Here is a 21064-nt window from a genome sequence, read left to right on the forward strand (position 1 = left end):
GGAATTGAGTGGTTGGGATCTCGACATTGGCGATCACTGATGATGTATTAGTGCGCTAGCACCTCTCCGCTTATGAACAGTGGGTATACACACATTTGCCTATCGAGGATTCAAATAATTACACGCTACAGACAACATCCTGACAACTCGGGGGTCATTGAAGTGACAAATCTGGACCCTTACAACGGGTGTGGGGGAGTCACAGGGTTTTACCGGCTTTGTATGTGAGGGTGCTGTGATGTGTGTAGGATGCGTGAGATGTGTAGGATGCATTTGTAGCGCGCATTTGGCGGTGTCACTTCCACCGCATCAACATTCGAGCCAAAACAGAGTAGCAATCATCAACGTCGCCACTGCATTTACACTGCCAGGTACACAGCCCAAACGTGACGCACAACAGACCAATCATTACTCACCGGGACTGTGAGCTTGACTTGTTTATTGGATTCTATTTCTACCTCTTTCCCTTTGTGACTTTTTAGACTCACCTTGAACTCACTTGATTGCTGTAACGGAAGAATAGGCTGATGATAATGAACCAATCAGTTCTGGCAAGAGGACAGCTTGTGAAGTTGGCATTTAAAAGATACTCGTCGTCATGTTCACACAATGACAAGTACCTGGCAAAGATCTACGCATTCCCAATAACAAAGGACAAGTCATATCTCCACTTCGAATATAACGAGAAGCTTATCAACGTTAACTCTCCCTTGGTGAAATATGAAAACAAAGCAGTTAGTGGTGCTGCAAATCTTTGGAATAAGATGCAGCAATCTGATAAACCGGTGAATCAGAAGATTGTTCGCTTTGTATCCAGATTCATTGAAAGAATACCATGGACAGAGGACTCGCTCAGATCTATACCTTCAAGATCTGCATTACTCAGACAGGTCAAGACCCACGGAGATGATGGCACACACGCCGACAATTCACCGTTATTGAAACCTGCAACTGCTGTTGATGGTGAAGAACTTGAAGGTATCCCTGTGTTCTATCCAGCACATCTGATGACCCCAGTGACTCTCGCAAAGGAGATTGATACGCTATGCCATCAGGCAACCACATACCATAAGAAACAGATGCTGTTAACAGGTATCGGTGTGCCATTGTCATTACCAATTGCACTCGTTCCAGTGGTTCCAAACGTTCCAGGGTTTTACCTTGCTTATAGGTTTTACTGCAACACAAAGGCTTATATCGGTGGATTGCACCTTGACCTTTTCAACAAGAACAAAGAGCTGATATACAAAGATGAGCCCCTATTAGACGATGTCTATGAGTCCGTTAGGGAGAACGAGGATGACATCTTACTCAATGAGAGCATTGTGCAACAACTCGTGGATACTTTTAAGGTCGATGGGGCAAGAACAGGCTTGTTAAAGGCGTTGAGACAAGAGATCCACGCATTAGAGAAGATTGAAGAGGATCAAAAGAAGCATTAGACTGTACATAGGCAATGACAACGGCAGATCACTAGAGATTCCTCGTTCCCTTTATCAAGGCAGTAGTGGCACCAGTAGTCGTTTAGCCCTAACAAGATCTCAAACATGGAGCCCTAATAAAAGTCACGTGTTGAAACGCATAGCCCTCACCAGGACACCAGGACACCGCGGAGACCTCGGATTTGCGTACCATTTGTGGGACGCAAATAGCAAAAAATGCGCGAACCTGCAAAAGTTTGAGTCGGAATTAGAGGGTGCTGACCCACTCGTTGGCTTTCGACCAAACCTTTTTCATCGTCGAAAAGTTTCAAATCTCTTCTCTTTTCTCCAACACTTTTTTTTGAAACCCTTATATACAATTCTTAAACAGTATGTGCCCTATAATAAGCAGTCATGGTCATTAGGCTACTCTATGGATGAAACACAGGTGAATTGGTGACATACAATCTGTCTACTGGAGGTGTTCACTGGCTCCATTGCATCTCATCCCCATAGAAATGTCCAGCGTGTGACCAGACATGTACCTAGACGAAGGGTTCCCTTAACTAACAATGATCAACAGAGATGCGTAACAAATGGAGAAAGAAAAGAGTCAGAAGACTTAAAAGAAAGAGACGGAAAGTCAGAGCCAGATCTAAATAAGCGGACTGAAACAGATTGATGGGACTGCTGCTCTGTTGAAGAACCAGTCTGTGTCCAAGTTCCTTTCCGCCTTACAGGTTGAACGGGATGGAAGACTCTGGCTGGGACCTTGAGTAGAGTCGATGGCCTCATCGCTTATACTATTTGTTTCATGATACTGGTTTCTTATTAATTTCAGCTAGCAAGGCGAATTTATATGTTTGGTGTGATGGTAAAATTTGTTGAGAGTCTTTAAGGTGTTGGTTCTATCTTTTTGATGGTGATGTTTTAGAACCTCTTGGTGCTTTTACTGTTGTATTGGGGATTGGATTTGCCTCATTAGTCCGCAGGAAAATGTATGTTTACATATATTTCTAAGATCGTTGTAGACAGCTTAGCCCAAACCGTTGGAGCAAACATTCCGTAGCAATGTCTGTATACACACCAACACTGACACCTCGTCAACGGCACCATCAACGCTTGCTTCCCAGTCGTGTATACACACGCTGTGTGTCCCCCACCACATCTATTACATAAGCAGGCAGATCTAACAGTAGGGTAACGGAATCTAGCGCGCACAACAAAAAAATCCCGAGCCAAAGCCAATGCATTACCCTACCGACTTTGCGCTATAGGCTCCAACTTAAGGAGGTGCTGCATTTTATTTTGACCCTTCTTCCTGTGAAAGAGAACAGGTTTGATAAAGCATTTTCCCCTTTGCGCTTTGCTGGAGAAACAGACAAGACAGAAGAGGATACGCTTATTCAAGCCAATTGATCGTATATCTGTGCTAATTTGAAGATACATTACATCGTTATCGAGAATGGTGAGTACCAAGCGTGCTTGTTGACTGGGAGACGAGGGCATAGCGTTTGAGGCGAATGCCCTCGAGAGATGTCCAGAGCGTACCATGGCTTGAGCGCAGACCCACTAACGATATACCGTAGGCTGGTGCTTTAGAGAATGCTCGTAAGGAGATCAAGAGAATCTCTCTGGAAGACCACGAGGAGTCCGAGTACGGCCAGATTTACTCTGTGTCCGGTCCTGTTGTCATAGCTGAAAACATGATTGGCTGTGCCATGTACGAGTTGGTGAAAGTTGGTCACGATAACCTGGTTGGAGAGGTTATTAGAATCGAGGGTGATAAGGCAACGATCCAGGTGTACGAGGAGACCGCAGGTGTGACCGTTGGTGACCCTGTTTTGAGAACTGGTAAGCCATTGTCCGTCGAATTGGGACCAGGTTTGATGGAGACCATCTACGATGGTATTCAAAGACCGTTGAAAGCCATTAAGGAATTATCACAGTCCATCTACATCCCAAGAGGTATCGATGCTCCAGCATTGGACAGAAACATCAAGTACGACTTCAAACCGGGATCCCTGACAGTTGGAGACCACATTTCGGGTGGTGATATCTTTGGCTCAATCTTTGAGAACTCCCTTTTGGATGACCACAAGATTCTCTTGCCACCAAGAGCTAGAGGTACCATCACATCCATCGCTGAGGCTGGCTCTTACACCATCGATGAGCCTTTGCTCGAGGTTGAATTTGACGGAATTAAACACAAGTACTCAATGTTCCACACATGGCCAGTTCGTGTTCCAAGACCAGTCGCTGAGAAGTTGTCCGCTGATTACCCATTGCTTACCGGCCAAAGAGTGTTGGACTCCTTGTTCCCATGTGTCCAAGGTGGTACCACTTGTATTCCAGGTGCCTTTGGTTGTGGTAAGACTGTTATTTCCCAGTCCCTTTCTAAGTACTCCAACTCTGATGCCATTATCTACGTTGGTTGTGGTGAGCGTGGTAACGAGATGGCTGAGGTGTTGATGGAGTTCCCAGAGCTGTACACCGAAATCTCTGGCAGAAAGGAGCCAATTATGAAGCGTACCACTTTGGTTGCTAACACATCTAACATGCCTGTCGCTGCAAGAGAAGCCTCTATCTATACCGGTATCACACTTGCTGAGTACTTCAGAGATCAAGGTAAGAATGTTTCCATGATTGCTGATTCTTCCTCCAGATGGGCCGAGGCGTTGAGAGAAATCTCTGGTCGTCTTGGTGAAATGCCTGCTGATCAAGGTTTCCCTGCTTACTTGGGTGCCAAGTTGGCCTCTTTCTACGAGAGAGCTGGTAAGGCTGTTGCACTGGGTTCCCCAGACCGTATTGGCTCTGTTTCTATTGTTGCTGCTGTGTCTCCAGCCGGTGGTGATTTCTCTGACCCTGTCACCACCTCTACGTTGGGTATTACCCAAGTGTTTTGGGGTCTGGATAAGAAACTTGCGCAGAGAAAGCATTTCCCATCCATCAACACCTCTGTTTCATACTCTAAGTACACCAATGTTCTTGGTAAGTACTACGATGCGAACTATCCAGAGTTCCCAACGTTAAGAGATAGAATTAAAGAGATCCTGTCTAAGGCCGAGGAGTTGGAACAAGTTGTGCAATTGGTTGGTAAATCTGCCCTTTCAGACTCTGATAAGATCACCTTGGATGTTGCCACACTGATCAAAGAGGACTTCTTGCAACAAAACGGTTATTCCACGTATGATGCCTTCTGTCCAATCTGGAAGACATTTGATATGATGAGAGCATTCGTCGGATACCATGACGAGGCACAGAAGGCTGTTGCTAACGGTGCAAACTGGAATAAGTTGGCTGAGCAAACTGCAGACGTGAAACATTCTGTCTCATCCTCCAAGTTCTTTGAACCATCAAAGGGTGAAACTGTCGGTAAGGAGGAGTTTGAAAAGTTGATCCAAAGCATCTCTGAGAGATTTGCAGAGGCAAGCGAATGATTTAGCGTATCCACTTAGAAATAATAATAACATCACCAAAAGAATCTCATCTCATGATACTGTATCCACCCCAACTAATGTGGACGATGTGAAAGGTAGAGTGCCCTGGTGTCTTCATCAATGCTTTGGCAGTTACATGAAAGACAAGCCCAACAGTCTAACCACATTTCTGAGCAAATCAGCGATAGTTCGTCACAGAACAGTGGCTCTGAGGCAAGCTCTCCGTTAGCACACTGCACTACACATCGTTGTGCCACCATATCTTGGTGAGCGGTGGGTTGGTCTTTCACCAAGGCTCTTATATCTTCGTCGCTTATGGGAAACGCCTCAATGGTGAGTGGAGATTGTTCCACGGCGTCCTGTGCGCTGTCTTCCAACTTCACAGCGGTTAGTCTCTGTAGCATTGATGAGCTTATCGATGGTGACCGTGCCAATTGATCCAACTGTGCTGTAGTTGCTTCGACCAGTGGGTCTTCATCTATCGTGCTGAGTCTCTGATTGCCTCCATAGGGTTCCGTGCCGGGAGGTCCCATGCTGGAAGGTTCCATGCTGGAAGGCCCCACAGAGGATGTTCTCAGCTCATCGTGTATTCGCTGAAGTCGCTGTATGCTCACAGAACCTTCAACATCACTATCAGCTGTGTCTTGAGCCCCCGATATGCCCAAGACTTCGCACTTTGGCATGTTTGGCCTTTGATACGCGTGCCTGTCGTTTAAAATATCATCCACTTTGAAGGAGCTCTGTGGCGGGCTCCACCGCACCAACTGGTCCTCCATCCTTTGAAGGAGTATATCGTCCGTAGGGAACGTTCTTGTTGACTGCCTTCGAATCACAGCGTCTCTCAAAGTATGGCCGGCGCCTCGGTAGTATTGCACCGTCTGTTCGAACGGTGGTAGATGCGCAATCTCATCAACCACGATATCCTCTCCTATGAACACATCTGGCCCGTTGAGCCGGTCCACTGGCTCATGAGCGAAGCATCGATTCAGGGACTCTGACTGAGCGTGGCTGCCCAAACGTGACACGCTGTCAGGCTCCATCAGTGTTGATACCGTTGTCACTGGCTCGAGCTCCTCAGTATGCACACCGCAGTCCGATACAGAGAGCCCTCCACCTGTCATTCTGCCCTAAGCTGGCTGCCTGTTGAAAACACACGCAGGCACTGTTCAGCCCAACGGCACAGGCGATTTGTGTCCACCGAGCCCGTGGAGGCCAGCATCCAGTTCACAAAAGCATACAAAGGCTTACAGAGGCTTACAAAGGCATACAAAAGCGTGGAAAGGCTTACAAAGCTGGCCTACACCGACGCTGCGAGCCTATACATCCCCGGCAGGTTAACCCCGACAAAAAGCCCGACAGAAGGGCGATGAGCTGTTGCCGGTGGACGGCCTGGTTTGGAGCACCAGCGCAGTTGTCCAGGGCCCACGGGGGATGATGGCTGAACTGGCGTGGCATGAAGCCCCGTGCACCGATTTGAGCCGAGCTTGATGGTGCTGGACGGTGTTAAAGCGTGGTCTTGGTGCCAGGCAAATGGTTGCAGTGGCAGTGTGCTACTGCCACGAGCGTAGCGGGGGACTCCGTACGCCAGGCAGGCTATAACAGCGAAGCCAGGCAGGCTATAACAGCGAAGCCAGGCAGGCCACAACAGCGAAGCCAGGCAGGCCACAACAGCGAAGCAGAGTAGCGTCAATTGACAAGCTGGTGCCTTTCTTCCACGAGAGCACCTGCCTGTGTACCCACAGCACAGCTTCACAGCTCAGCTCCACAGCACAGTCCCCTTCCTCGCGGACAAACCACCGCCCGTCCCCTACAGTTGCAGCTGCGTTTACATCACACCGACTTCCTCACAGCACCTCCCCCAGATCAACTGAAGCTTCCTACAATGCCCCCATAATGAACCCTCCAACCACCGCCATCTTGTACACATTTTGAAGAGGCTCCCAGCCTAAGCGTAACCAATCGCCGGTTGGAGGCCCGGTTGGAGAGCCGGCACGCGTACGAGCCCGGGAATTGCAGTCATTGGCGGAGACCACAGGCAAATTTTCATCTTCACGGCCGGACGGTCCACAGGTGGGCAGAGAGCCGATGGGACTTATATAACCACGGAAGGGGATTCCACTACTGGCGCTCCACACACACACACACACACACACACACACACACACACCGAGGTTATCTATGCAATGGTGCTGACGAACACGCACTCACGCTCTGCCGTGTCGCCAAAGAACGTTGCCTTTGAGGAGTACCAGGTGGAAAACATCAACAAGGATGAAACCCATCAGTTTGTCATTGATGAGGAGGGGATGAGGTCTGAGGAGACCACGCTGGCGGAAAAGGACAGGGATGAGGCCTTCGACTTCTTGAAGAAGACCGAGCAGGTGCTCCATGGGGGCTCTGTGCCTTATCCCAAGGCTCTTGCCAGGAAGATTGATATGAGAATCATGACTGTTATGTGTGGCAGCTACTTCCTGCAGTTCATTGATAAGAACTCCCTCAACCTGGCTGCCGTGCTGGGTATCAAGGCCCACCTGGAAGACCATCCCAACGGGTTCGCCAACCTGGGCACCATCTTCTATGCGTCTTACATATTTGCCGAACCGTTTGCCTCGTATCTGCTCCAGGTGCTGCCAACTTCGAAGTTCCTCTCAGCCTGCATCATCGCCTGGGGCTGTGTGGTGGCCTGCCACGCTGCGTGTAAGACCTATGCCAGTCTGATGGTGATCAGAACATTGCTGGGTATCTTTGAGGCGGCACTGTCCCCAGGTTTAATCGTCATATCGTCGATGTACTGGACCAAGGAGGAGAACATGAAGAGAACGGGCATCTGGGTCTCGTTTGCCGGTCTGTCCACAATCGTTGGAGGACTGTTGTCATTTGCGTTCCAGCACGTCCATGCTTCGCTCGAGTCATGGCAGATCTTCTTTCTTGTGCTTGGATGCGTCACTATTGTGTTTGGCATCTACATGTACATGGTCTTGCCTAACAATCCAACAAGTGCGTCTTTCCTCACCGAGGAGGAGAAGATGATTGTGCTGGAACACATCAGGGTGAACCAGACAGGAACAGAGAATAAGACGTTCAAGAAGAAGCAGATCATGGAGCTGTTGTTCCGTGATAAGCACACTTGGCCGTTGTTCTTCCTGACAATCATTTCGATGATATCCACAGGTGCTCTTGGTACGTGGTCTGTGACGATTTACAAGACCTTTGGATTCAGCTCAAAGGTGTCGTCACTCCTACAGATGCCTGTCGGAGCTGCCATGATCATCGCCATCCTTGGTGGCACCTACACGTGCTCCAAGATTGGCAAGAGAACCATCGTGTTTATGATTATGTGCCTACCAGGCATTGCCGGTTACGTGATTCTCCTTGAGAATCCAAACCGCATAGCAAATCTCATCTCCATCTATATGATCATGGGATCAACTGGTGTCATTGCGCTTCTATACTCATGGAACAGTGCCAATACAGCAGGCCACACCAAGAAGATTGCCAGAAACGCCATGACAATGATTGCGTTCTCCATCGGCTCCCTGATAGGCCCTCAGCTCTTCAGAGCAGACGAGGCACCAGAGTACAGAACAGCAAAGGCCGTGCTGATCGCAACGTCCGTCGTCTCGGTCCCATTGGCTGGCCTTGTAGGGTATATCAGCAAGAAGGAGAACGAGAGAAGAGACAAGATGGGCCCTGTAACGCTGCCACCAAACTACGAGTTCAGAGATCTCACCGACATTGAGAACCCAAACTTCAGATATGCATATTAACTCATCATCACCATCAAACATAGTCAATGGTTTCATCTCCTGTGTAAATAGTCTCCACCATTATAAGCTCATTTTGTATAATAATGCCCATACTGTAGGCGATAGTCCACGGATATGCGAGTGCTCGTTGAAGGATTTCATCACCGGCACCGAGACAATATCAAAGTGCTTACAACAGGGGGGAAAGCACAATCATTTGAAGTGTGTATGAACATCGTGTTGCAAATGGGTAGAGAAGCGTCTCCAGTGATTGTAGGTGCTCTGCAATGTCAAAAGAACTCGTTTCTGAAGGAGTTCAAGTCGGTTGTTGTTCGCTGTGAGGAGGAGAAGCCCGAACAGCCAAAGCAGGGCGGCAAGAAGAAGTCTAAGCAGGATGGTGTTGCGGCACAGTTGAAGTACGCAGTTGAGCTCCATGATACGATTCTCTTCCCTGAAGGTGGCGGCCAACCTTCAGACCAGGGATATATCATTGATAAGGACGGGAAGAGTCATTTTGTTGGGCACGTTAAGAGAGATAAGCTCAGGGCGCTTCACCTCGTTGACGAGCCTGTTGAGCCAGGCACAGCGGTTACGCTCCAGGTGGACTGGAAGAGGCGGCTGGACCACATGCAACAGCATACGGGACAGCACCTTCTCTCTGCGGTGCTGGACAAGTACGGGTTGAATACGCTCAGCTGGAGTATGGGTGATATGGTGAACTATATCGAGATTCCTAGGGCGTTGTCCGAGGAGGAGCTGGCCAAGATCAGTGATGAGGTTAACGAGAGGATCATCGAGGCCATTCAGATCTCTGTCGAGACGCCTGGTAATGACGACGTCAAACAGGATAAGATTCCAGATGATTATGACGTTGACAAGGGGATCCTAAGAGTTATAAAGATTGGAGAATTGGATCAGAACCCGTGTTGTGGAACCCATCTCCAATCAACAGCTCAGATCTTGTCCATTGCCTTGCTCCACCAAACTTCTGTGAGAGGGACAAACTCGAGATTACACTTCATCGCTGGTGATAGGGTTCGCCAGTATACGGTTCAAAACCATAGAATCTTAAAGCAGTGTTCCAACGATCTATCCTGCCAATTTGACGAACTGGCAGACAAGATTTCTCAGCTGAATAACAACTATAGAAAAGCATCGAAGAAGGAAGCTTCGTGGAAAGAGGAAGTTGCCAAGTACCAGGCCTTGGAGATGATCGTGCAACTTGAGAGCAAGGATATGGCGTATCTTTATAGAGCCGATGCAGGCTTGGACTACTTGACTAACATTTTCAAGACTGTTTCAAAGGAACAAAGAGATGGCCAGACTATTGTTCTTTTGTCTGGGGAAGGTAAGGAAGGTGGTTCCATCATCATCAACTCATCCACAGCTGAAAAGACGGCTGATATTGCCAAACATTTACAAACCTTGGTTTCTGGATTGAAAGGAGGAGGTAAGGCTAAATGGCAAGGTAAGATCTCCTCTTATCAGAAGGGAGAGCTTGAGGCAGCTCTGGAATACCTTGAATCCTTTTCTTCTTGAAGATTTATTTATTATGCCATGTATTACATGATGTGTTATAAGTATGCGTCATTATTGTATTATTATTATACGTCGTTAGTATTGGACTGTTCATTCCTCTTCATAAACCTAGGAACTAGTCCGCTGATTCTCCATCTCCAACGGAGTTTCTTCTTTGCCTCGAGTAACCAGATTGCAGAGGTTCGATCCATCATTTCAAACCTCTTTGCTGGTGAACCATCCCTTAAATGACCCTTTAGCCTATCCACCAAGGTCTTTGAGAACTCTGTGTTTTTACGCCTTTTCATCGAGGGCTGTGCTAATGCCTCTTCAATATCATCAATATCTTCAGGAATAGTAGTCAATCCTGATAATGTTGTATCGAATTCATCTAGTAGCCTTGATAGGACCTCATACTTTTCAGTACAGTTGCAGCATACAAATTCCGTATAGTTCTTTGTAGTGCCCACTAAATGACTGCTGATGTCGTAGAGTGGGGTTTCACATATGACACAGTACTTAAGCGAAGAATCAGTTGCTATTGAGAACTCGACCCTTGGATATTCATTCGTGTCTGATAGTTTCAGAGTGGCCATAGAGCCAGTCAGCGAACTGCTTGAATATCGAGTAGCATCAGACGACGGTCCAAGCACAGTGGAATGCTGTGAGGTACACGGCGTACTCCACACTTCATTATCATATCCCTGTAGATAGGAAGATGTTAATAGTAATGAATTCGAGCTTGAGCCGATCTCCAACCCACTGGGCGGTAACTTTGAAGAGTCATTCAATGTGAGAATAGACTTGGCTCTCGAGAGGTAGGTGGTAGCATCCATCTCTGCTTCCTCGTTGATGACATTGTCTTCTGGCTCAAAAGCTTTCATAGATTTCTTCAGCTCAGATACAGAGAGTTTCTTCCTTCCCAGGGTCTTTTGCTTGATATAGTCCTCCACCAAGACTATAGAGGTATTATCCAGAGGCGAGTTGGTCTTGCTAGAACCAAGCTCGAGGTCAGTGGCGTTGAACTCCGGACTCTTCTGTACTGATGGCGACAAGTTCTTGGGGCGAGGTGGGGCCAGAGGGAAGGACGTGAGCTTCTGGTCCAGCATGTTGTCCAGATGCGATCTCTTCGGCTGTAGTCTGTGATAGTCTTGGACGTACTTCTTCCTGTTGACAAACCCCATGTGTGATCTCGACCTCGTAGGGGAAGGCTTGACTGGTGTTTCAAGAGTCTTCAATGAGGGCAACTTGCTAGGAGTCGAGGCCATCGGACTTGGAATCGGCGACTTTACAGAGAATGTGAACTCCTTCAAAGAGAGCTGTGGACTCATCTGCATAGCGTTGAACGTATTTGTAACGTCTTTCATCCGTTGAAGCTGGCGATCTTGCTCTCGTTTACGGGCAAATCTCAACTAGCAGACTCCTTCCAAATCACAGGGGAGAAGAATGTAGTGTGAGCACACTGGTTTCATCAACAGGAAAGCCGTGCATTTTGTGCCAACTTGTACTTTTTCTGGTTTTGGCGGGAAGATGCGCACTTGCATGCCGAAATGTAAACAAAGGCTGCTTACCGCATTGGGCCAAAAGTATGAAAAGGACATCCAAACATCACCAGCACAGAGGGCGTACGCTACGAGTGAGTACAATTCTGATACATCGAGGGTGACATTGCAGTTTGTCATGGTCCTTTGTAGAAGTTGCCATTCTCAAGGACATTCGCTGTGTGTATTGTGTGTTGTACATGCATATACCAGAGGTCAATCTCCCTCTCCGAGAAGGGTAATCTTATCGATCACGTCTATTCTAGCGTTTTTGTAAGTCTCATAGCCGTTTATCCCAGCTTCTAAAGAGCCCAGTTGCATCTTAAAGATGTATGTGTCGGTTTCCAACTCGTCAAGTTTTTGTGTGCAGTCCCTTATTTTGAAATAGTTTGCCTGGTGTGTTCTCCGTATCTTGTCAATCTCTGTTTTAGCAGCGCTGCCCAGTGTCTTCTGGACTCTGTCAGTTTCATCCATACCTAGGAGCTTGATCCAAGGCGAGCCTTGCCCTGATGTCTTTGATGGAGCCGTGCTGTCCGGTGTTGAATTGTTCCTTGCGCTCGGCGTGTCGTCTCTACTGACTGATGGCTTTGGCGCAGCATTGTTGAAAGACGCAGATTCGTTCGAATGTGTTGAGGATGGCGTCTTCTCCTTGTTGAACCAGCTCTCACGACGGTTCGAGAACTCTTCTTGGTAATGGTGTCCTCCGTGTGTGTTGTAATGGTTTCCTCTGGCGCTGAATCTTGGGTTGTAGCCTCCGCGACTGTGATGGCGACCTTCATACCTATCATAATCCTCTCTTTCACGTCCATATCCATCTCTATGGCGGTCATAGCTATCTCGTCCATCGTCGTACCCTCCATAGGAACCACCGTATGAGCCGCCATAGCCTCCCCGTCTTCCACGCGGACTGTCATATGGGCCGCCATATGACCTTTGGTACCCTCCACGATAACTGGTGCATTACCGTGTTAGTAACATAATGATGAAGCCATAAATCCATAGGAAAACTTACTTTCCGCGATATCTGCTATCCCTTCCTGACATTGGCGTGTTATATATTTGTTTAGTCCCTCTATTTCTCACGTGAGGATTTCACTTAACTGTGCTTTCCTCAGCTGTCTATTTTGTGTTTTTTGTGTTTTTTTCGTCGGTGGAAGAAGTGTTGATGGAGTGCCTGAACCAAACGGTTTGTTACTCTTAGCTATGGCCTACAATGTGACATTTCTATGCTTTTATTTCGTTATTAGGTTTCATGCAAAATTAAGTAATCATAAGGTGGCCATTGTTGACTCGAAAGGGATATCTCCATCGTCTGAGTCACAGCACCAGTCTTTAATCTCGTTAAGCATACGCGCAGAGTTGAGCATGTCCTGTTTCCACTCTTCAGTTCTCATTCTGTACTCAAGAACTTCACAACCTTCAATAAGAACTGCTTCTCCTCTTTGGTATTTGAGTCTTTGAAAAAGCACCAAAGGCTTGAAGTTAGTAAGAGCTAGGATGTGTCTAATCTCCAGGACAGACACGTTTGAAAACAACCCTTCTGCGAAGATGCGTGGTAGCGAGTTGTTTGTGAGTTGGACACAGCCATTCAGAGAGAGCCTAGTGAGCGTATCTGAAGAAGTAAGGGCCAATGTCCAAAGACCGCTATCTGTGATAGAACAGCCAGCAAGACCTAATGTCTCGATTTGTGTATATTTCGACACAGCGTTCAAAGTCAGATCTGTAATCTTCGAAGATTGAGAATGACGACCCAAGTTTAACGTTGTAATGTTATTACAGTTAAACAACAGGTTGACCATGCCTTTGTCAGTGACCAAACCACATGCTCTGAGATCCAAGGTCTCTAATTGAGGACAGTGTCTGGCCACCATGTTAAGAAATTGATCATCAACAACTCGGGAACCAGGTAGAACAAGCTTCTTCAATCCCAAACCTGCAAACATAAGGGAGCTTGGTAAAACCTTTGGACAGATGTACATTTCAATCCATTCCAAACTGCCACTCACAAAGGGAGCAACGGTTTCAATGTCCTCTTGTTCTGCATGTGGTAGTTTGTGCATGATGAATAACTTCGTGTTGGATTTTGATCTTGTCAACTGACAACGTTTTGGAGATCTTTGAACAAACTTATCCCATTTGGCTGCATCTGCAAAGAATAACTTTGTAGTGGCAACTTCTTTAGCAACTTGGTACCAGAGCTTGTTCACAAATAAACAGTTGTACAATGAGTTACAGTGATTATAATCAGCGATTGGGTTTCCCTCAGAATCCAAAGTACTGGTCACGGCATCAGACCAGGCTTTCTGTGCTTTGGCCTCATCCTTGTATATCAAAAGAGCATGTTGGTAAGACAAAGGTCTTCTTCTGATTGGTGGACGCTCAATTGGAACAGAAGTATCCACATCGACAAATGTCAAGATCTTTGTCAAGATCTCAGGAATGCGAAATATAGGATGGCATTGGTTATGATCAATTTGCAACGACAATTGGGAAAATATCTCCACTGAATGAGCACCAACACTTGGTTTGCGTGGTGTAGCTAAAGTCTGTGGAGTATCTGGTGTGAATGGATGAAAATAAGTGGTGTCCTTGATTGGTGTAGACAGTGGACTAGGGAATGGTGTTTCATCGCTGTCCTCTTCGGAGCTTGGTGATAAATCTCTAGAGCTTGAAAACACACTTTTGAACTTTGTAACAAGGCGGTTCTTGTTAGGAGGTATCCTGGATGGTTTTCTTGTTGGTGTGACTGGGAACACAATGCGAGGTGAACCGTAGAATCTCTTTGCGGGTCTCGAAGACTCACAACAATCATCTTCTTCATTGACTCGTTTATAAGAATGTGAAGATGCTGCCATAGTAAACCAAGAAGAATAAAACAAATGAAGAAAGTGAACGGGTAACGAACGGAGACAAACAAACGAGTGGATAGAGTTTAACGAGTGACAGAGTAGTTGGAAAGTGTGGTATCAAAGGAGTGGACGTCAACGCAACTTAATGGTGACAAAAGTTTTGGTTCAGGACTTCAATTTTTCGACAGCTTGGAAGTTCTAGTGAGTTGAAATCAGGTATGCAATCCGGAGGACTGATAAGTGTATGAACGGTATGTGTATGAGAGAGTCTTCCTCCTTTCTTGGCCCTGGACGGGGGAATGTTGGACTGGTGAATATGTGTGTAGATTTGGATACAAAAAAGGATATGTGATGTGAAAAAGGGGTCCTTTGTTCTTCCGTTGCAAAGTGAAACGACAAAGGGATCAATTATGGGCTTGTTGAAGAGTCAACTGGGAACAGCTCAACCTCACAAGACACTGCATTGGACACATGGAATATCAGTTCTTTATGGAAGTATTTATAAAAGTGGAGGGAACCACCCAGAGTGTACCAGCCATTTATTGAAGACGTCGTCCCAGACAGAGAGCCGTTTTGAAACATTGGCGTTGCTGCTGCCTGAAAGCACGAAATATGCACGCGAAACGCTTTTCGAGCCAGCCAAAACGCGGGTAATAAAAATGCACATGGGCGTGTTAGCCAGACCAAAAAGAGAAAACATTAGCTGGGAATAAATGATAAGGAGGTGTAAAATAAGGGCTGTTCAGTGTGAATGGAAACGTGGTTCTAAGTCCATTGCGCCCTATCATTTGCACAGCTTTGGCCAGAGTGGGAAAGTAAGGCCATTGCTTGTTCTCCATTGAATCCGTAGTTGCAAAACGATGAAACTCCGTTAATTACGTAGTGCGTTCGCGCTCCTGTGCGTTTTCCACTTGTTTACCTTTTTCGAAATTGGCGGAGGGAGGGCTGGCAAGACGAGCGACACTGTTGGCTCTGAGAGGCGAGTTGAGACAAACAACCAAGCTTACGCGCCGTAAACGTCAGAGCGTACGGGAAATAGCTTAGCCAGAGACTGAGACACTAAACCTAAGGTGGGTTGGTGTACAATCCACACAATAAATGCCCAATCGATTACGCTGCCAAACCTGAGCCATGACGTCGTTACCAGTACAAAGTTCTACTCGCAGGTGAGAGGTGGGTGCTTATTGTCTCTGCCGACAAATTCCCCCTGTAATCAGACCAGTTAGAGACCTCTGTCTCAATTTGTACTATGTTGGTGTTGCTATTCCCCTTAATGTGTAGCGTTGAGTTAACCCAATTATTAAGAGTCCACTTCGCATTTGGAATTCTGGGACACCAGTGTTGCAGGGAGAGATACGGGGGTTCCCGCTCACCATAACAAGGAACAAAGGCAGTAGCTGGAACCACGAAGACGTCTCATTGAGAATCCATCGCTTAGCCGATTACAATAGCTGGTCGATAACAGGGGTTTAGGCATGTCATTCAACATTCCACAGTCCACTTACATAATGTGCATGTTCCTCCCTTTCAAGTTGGAAACATAAACGCAGATTTAGCCTATGTTCCTGCGGCACCCAGGTGCTGGCGCGGGTCCTGGGTGCTGTGTTGGTCCAGCTCAGGCGGTGGGTGGCAGGAACTACTGCTAGGGAAAACAAGAGCTTTCCGCCACGGCAGGTTGAAGTTTCCAGTTACGCAGACAGCGAAGCAGGAAGTGTTGACAAAAGAACCGACAAACCAACCACCGCCATCACCATCACAACCAACACCTGGGTGTTGTAGATCCTTGCAATGTGCTTTATATGAGTAAAGTTGACCGCGAATAAGCTGAACCTGTACTGGGATGCATTAGGGGCCGTCCATTGACCATAGATGGGAACAACAGACGAATATGTTGGTAGCTGTTTTCGGTTCTCATAAAGTGTACTTTGGAAAACTATATGGACAGCATCTGACTACCAATTAACCTCTGGCATTCACAGAACGCCGTTTGAGGATAATTTCTGATGGCTTTTGATATGGGACCTAAAGCTCTAGGAATGTAGTCAATTGATAACGACACCACCACGCCACATGTGGAGATAACTCATCACTTCCCCATGCTAACGACCAATGGTCCCTTTTATGGGCCTTTTTGCTTGGAGTTGAAGGTGGGAGAAAACTTTTGGCCTTCCTTTCGCTTGTAATATACATCCAAACATCTCCTACTAGAGCCTGGCGGTTCTTTGGGGGGATTTCGTAACAAGTGGCGAAAACAAACGAAAAACTCAATCCGCAAAATCCCGGAATTAGGCAATAAATTCGCGCAAATTATTCGTTAACTTGTGCGCAAAAACCGAAAGTGAACAACCCACAAAAAACACATACACAAAAGAAAAAAAAACACACAGCAGGAAGGGAAACGCCGCCGCAAAAATTCAGAAGAGAAAAAAACATTCGCTGTTGAGAAATAAAACATAAACAACAAAAAACTTACAAATACAACACAACTAGTTTTATACCATTATAGCGGCTATTTTCTAAGCGGGCGGTTAGCTTCCAAACTGTTGAGGATTGTTACACCCTAATATCTTCTCATTGAACCCATACCAATATCCCGATATATCACATTTGTTTGTCATTTCATTTCTATTCAGATATTGTGTGATTGGGTATTTACGGAGAAAACAGAAAGTAGGGACAACAGAGAACACACCACTGATTGGTTGGGGGCGGTAACGTGTGTATATATACACATACACAGCATTATACATCCATCCTAGCCGATGTCTGGGTACAGAGGCCAGCGACCTGGTGCTTCGAGCCGGCCGGGTTCGATAGGCTCTACAGGTTCATCCTATGATGGGTTTTCAAGGCATCGTTACTCGGAACAACAACATTCTTCACAGCAAAGTTCACAACAGCCCGGTGGGTCATCATCAGGGTCCACTTACAAACCATACTGGCAGTCACGAGGCTCTTCATCCTATGGTAGCTTCAGAGGTGACAACAGAGATTACCGTGAAAGAGACAGAGACAGGGACAGTAGGGAGAGAGATGTAAGGGATAGAGATGTAAGGGATAGAGAAGTTAGGGACCGGGAAAGGGTACCGTCGCAGTCAGAGAGGTATGGTGCACCACGTAGAGGTGGTTATTATTCATCAATTGCATATTCTGGGAGGAATAGGGATCCTTATTTCTCAAGGAGTCAGCCTCCAAGAAGGGGATATAACACATACAATAATTATTCAGAAAGAAATGGAGGCAATCCCAATTACCGTGATAGAAGACAGAGAGAGTCTTATGGAAGTAGGTATGGTACCAGCCGTCACTCCTCCTTGAGCGGACCAAGCTTACGAGAAGATGCCGACAACTCTTGGAAAACTGGCCATGATCAACATCACGAATCGGAGTTTGATAGAACGTCCAGCGGCTCTGATTACCAAAGAGCTCCACGACCATCACTGATACCCAAGGACTTTAAGGATGACGTTGATGATGACGAAGAAGAAGATTTGATCTTGGGAAAAGCCAGTCGTAACAGTTTGTCCACTGAAAAGACTGACACGGTAACAAAGAGAGAAACCAGTGTCCATTCTGATAGTGCACATGAAGCATCGGACAATGCACATGAAGAACCTCACCAAGAGACTGTAAGCGCTGATGAAGAAGTTGAAGAAAATACAAAGAGTATCACAGAAGAATCAAAGAAGCTCCAAGAAGAGCCAAAGAATGTTGAAGAAAAACCGAAGGATGCGGTACAGGGAGAAATTGAAATTGCCGCAGACAATACAACAGAAACGAGAGCCGAAGAGACCACTGATACCAAAACCTTCGAAAACTCAGACAAACAAATACCGGAGAAGCCCTCAAATCTGGAAGCAGTATCCAATGAACCGGAAACACTCCAACAAGTCAAGTCCTTAGACGATAAGATAGAAGCGGGTAATGTGAGAACCGAAGAGGAGAGAAATGGTGATACTTCAATGCGAGAGGAAAGCGAAGACGAATCTGATTATGACCCAGAAGCAGACCACGAAAAGATCGAGAAGGAGCTACACATTAAGAATGAACCCATCAAGGAATCCAGTGAATCTGCGGTTATGGTTATTGAAAAGGAAGAAACTAAATCAAACATTGATGTTGAGCCATCTGATATGGATGTGGATTCCAAGAATTTGACCCTCTCTAAGCCTCTGGATTCAACGTCAATACATCCTTTAAAACAGGAAGAATCCTTTTGCTTCCCTCTAAGAAGAACAGAACAGCGAGTGTGGGAATTGAAGAACCACTCAAGAGACGAGAGAGTCAAGAGGCTTCCTTATCTTCTAAAAACTCCGATCAAAAGCTTAAAGGAATTTAGTTTCTACGAGAGAACATTACTCGTCCATAAGCAGGGAATTTTACCGAAGTTGAGAGAGAAACTTTCCATTGTGAAGGGTTCAACCTTTGTTCATAAGATTTCATTGCTGAATGAGTATGCTCATAGAGTTGATGATCACTCTCATAGGCTTGAGGAGATGGATAGACAGTTGAAGTCATTTTATCCAAATGAAGCACAGGAAGAGGAAGAAAAGTCCAGGATCAACGAATCGCCATCTGAACCACGCAGACGTTCTCGCCATGCTGATGTTGTTCGTTCTGAGGCAGAATTTCTCGAGATTTTGGAGAGTTTAGAGAAAGAAAAAGAGCAGGATCCTCTTTACCGTGCTGAACAAGTGGCTGCTAGGATTCCGGATATGATTCTCGATCCTATTGAGAAAGGTCTGCGCTTTGTCAACACGAACAATAAGGTGGTTGACAAAGAGGCTTGGGCCATGAGAATCAAGACCGATCCAGTAGACAACTTTACTCGAGCAGAGCATGAAGCATTTTGTGAAGCTTTTCTATCATTCCCAAAGAGATTTGGTCGCATTTCAAACTCTATGGGTGGTCTTAGAAGTGCAGAGGAGTGCGTCTTACATTACTACAAAACAAAGAAGTCAGTCACTGATTATAAGCAACTCCTTTCGGCTAAGAAGAAGAGAGGTAAAAGGGGCGCTAAATCCCGTCGTGGAAAGGCAAAATCAGCGAGCAACACTCCTGTTGTTAGTACACCAAACGAAAGTGCTGATGAAAAGGAACTTCACCTGGAAAAGTTCGTTCCAAAGGATGTTTCAGATGAATTGTTTACTGATACAGGACGTCCTCGTCGTGCTGCTGCTCCTGTTTTTGACTCTGAAAAGAAGACCACCCCAGACGCTCCAACTATCGATGCAGCAGAAAGCAAGAGACCATTGCAAAGCGAGGAGCCGGGCGTTGAGACTGAAGATAAAAGAAAGAAGAAGCAAAGGGTTTCTAAACCTAAGAGTCGGGTTGTGTTTGTTGGCGAAAGTACGAAAGAAGTCAATGCTAAGGGTAAGAACAGCATCTCGAGTTACTGGAGTGTAAGGGATATCGCCTTGTTTACTAAGTTACTACCAGAACTTGGAACAAACTGGTCAGAGATTGCGAGTCGTCTTGGAACAAAGAGTGCAACAATGGTTCGCAACTTTTACGCAAGAAATTCCGATTCACATGAAACGAGTGAGAGAACACCTACTCACGAACCACAGGTTTCCACGCCGGAACCTGTTGCGATACCAACCTCTACTACGGCTCAACACAGAAACCCACCACTTGGATTCTTTACAGCCTCTGCTAGTGTTCCAAGCAATGTGAACTTTACCGCTCAACCAATTCAGCCAAAACCTGAACCTGAAACGTCTCAATTGCCTGTTGGAAACTCATTTGAAAGGTCAGTTCTGCCTACTGTTAGTACATTTTCAACGTTATCAAACCAATACCAACAGCCCACGCCACAAGTTCAACAATCACAGCAAGTGTCAAACTCACAAGCTCCACCTCATTTACCACCTCTTATGCCAATGTCTTCGTCGAATTTTGCCCCAGTGGAAAAACAAGAGGTTGCCAGATCGAATCCATTCTCGATCACCAGCTTGTTGAATCCAACAGAGGTGAGGCAGCTTGCACCATCTCTCCCAGTAACGGGAACTTTCAGCCCTGTTCAACAGAAAAAGGCATTCTTCAGTAGCTTTGATGCCACTAGCAACGCGAATGGCGATGGCTTACCTCCTCACCAACAGATACCAGAACAATCCTCTTTCAATCCGTTAGACGCACTGGTTGCTGCTGCTGAGAAAAAGACATCTGATGAGATACCTCACCGTGGTCGCTATTACGACCCAACTGCAGTGTCATCACCTCCAAAACCAAAGCTGCCTGCGTTCAAGAGCTCGTTCAGCTCAAACATTCACAACATGTTAAATGACGATAATGGACAATGACTGAAGTTGTGGGTGTGGGAGTGCTTCCCTTGTTTTTATGTTTATGTGATTATCTTTATGAGGAGTTTTAATGATACTGGGTTTCTTTTGAAAAGAAACAGCAGAGTGATGATTAATTGTATATATGGGTGCCTTGTATTAATACAGATTCAGTTAATATGTTTTTTTATTTTCGAGATCATCGGTAGATCGTCACATTTTGATAGGGGTATATCATTTGGTGTACGGGTGTTTGATTATCTAAGAA

General features: G+C 46.2%; 9 protein-coding genes across 9 annotated transcripts; 5 read left to right on the top strand and 4 right to left on the bottom strand.

Annotated features, from left to right (window-relative positions):
- Nucleotides 1-88: 88 nt before the first annotated feature.
- Nucleotides 89-1490, top strand: MRX19 (Mrx19p). Its single transcript, XM_020214497.1, has one exon. It carries the CDS (start codon nucleotides 534-536, stop codon nucleotides 1440-1442), a length of 909 nt encoding a protein of 302 aa, XP_020071704.1. The 5' UTR covers nucleotides 89-533; the 3' UTR covers nucleotides 1443-1490.
- A 516-nt stretch (nucleotides 1491-2006) lies between these two features.
- On the top strand, nucleotides 2007-4861 carry VMA1 (H(+)-transporting V1 sector ATPase subunit A; the record flags this gene model as incomplete). Its single annotated transcript, XM_020216247.1, has 2 exons — nucleotides 2007-2063; nucleotides 3011-4861. 2 exons carry the CDS (start codon nucleotides 2007-2009, stop codon nucleotides 4859-4861), a joined length of 1908 nt encoding a protein of 635 aa, XP_020071705.1.
- A 74-nt stretch (nucleotides 4862-4935) lies between these two features.
- CYBJADRAFT_171680 (uncharacterized protein) lies at nucleotides 4936-5982 on the bottom strand (the record flags this gene model as incomplete). Its single annotated transcript, XM_020216248.1, has 1 exon — nucleotides 4936-5982. The coding sequence occupies one exon, from the start codon at nucleotides 5980-5982 to the stop codon at nucleotides 4936-4938; it is 1047 nt and encodes a 348-aa protein (XP_020071706.1).
- A 1185-nt stretch (nucleotides 5983-7167) lies between these two features.
- CYBJADRAFT_176798 (plasma membrane permease proposed to be) lies at nucleotides 7168-8628 on the top strand (the record flags this gene model as incomplete). Its single annotated transcript, XM_020216818.1, has 1 exon — nucleotides 7168-8628. The coding sequence occupies one exon, from the start codon at nucleotides 7168-7170 to the stop codon at nucleotides 8626-8628; it is 1461 nt and encodes a 486-aa protein (XP_020071707.1).
- Nucleotides 8629-8805: 177 nt separating this feature from the next.
- On the top strand, nucleotides 8806-10146 carry CYBJADRAFT_166459 (putative alanine--tRNA ligase; the record flags this gene model as incomplete). Its single annotated transcript, XM_020214498.1, has 1 exon — nucleotides 8806-10146. The coding sequence occupies exon 1, from the start codon at nucleotides 8854-8856 to the stop codon at nucleotides 10144-10146; it is 1293 nt and encodes a 430-aa protein (XP_020071708.1). The 5' UTR covers nucleotides 8806-8853.
- Nucleotides 10147-10162: 16 nt separating this feature from the next.
- Nucleotides 10163-11742, bottom strand: CYBJADRAFT_166461 (uncharacterized protein). Its single transcript, XM_020214499.1, has one exon. The coding sequence runs from the start codon at nucleotides 11490-11492 to the stop codon at nucleotides 10212-10214; it is 1281 nt and encodes a 426-aa protein (XP_020071709.1). The 5' UTR covers nucleotides 11493-11742; the 3' UTR covers nucleotides 10163-10211.
- A 36-nt stretch (nucleotides 11743-11778) lies between these two features.
- Nucleotides 11779-12774, bottom strand: CYBJADRAFT_188858 (uncharacterized protein). The gene is made up of 2 exons (XM_020217320.1): nucleotides 12679-12774; nucleotides 11779-12618 (listed from the first exon to the last, which is right to left on the bottom strand). Exons 1-2 carry the CDS (start codon nucleotides 12708-12710, stop codon nucleotides 11883-11885), a joined length of 768 nt encoding a protein of 255 aa, XP_020071710.1. The 5' UTR covers nucleotides 12711-12774; the 3' UTR covers nucleotides 11779-11882.
- Nucleotides 12775-12946: 172 nt separating this feature from the next.
- AMN1 (Amn1p) lies at nucleotides 12947-14116 on the bottom strand (the record flags this gene model as incomplete). The annotated part of the gene is made up of 1 exon (XM_020212062.1): nucleotides 12947-14116. A coding segment is annotated over one exon (1170 nt), but the record flags the coding sequence as incomplete, so codon positions are not given.
- A 2838-nt stretch (nucleotides 14117-16954) lies between these two features.
- Nucleotides 16955-20970, top strand: SNT1 (Snt1p). Its single transcript, XM_020214500.1, has one exon. The coding sequence runs from the start codon at nucleotides 17278-17280 to the stop codon at nucleotides 20815-20817; it is 3540 nt and encodes a 1179-aa protein (XP_020071712.1). The 5' UTR covers nucleotides 16955-17277; the 3' UTR covers nucleotides 20818-20970.
- Nucleotides 20971-21064: the final 94 nt, after the last annotated feature.

This window comes from Cyberlindnera jadinii, assembly GCF_001661405.1.
Source record: "Cyberlindnera jadinii NRRL Y-1542 unplaced genomic scaffold CYBJAscaffold_3, whole genome shotgun sequence".
NCBI classification, from domain to species: domain Eukaryota; kingdom Fungi; phylum Ascomycota; class Saccharomycetes; order Phaffomycetales; family Wickerhamomycetaceae; genus Williopsis; species Williopsis jadinii.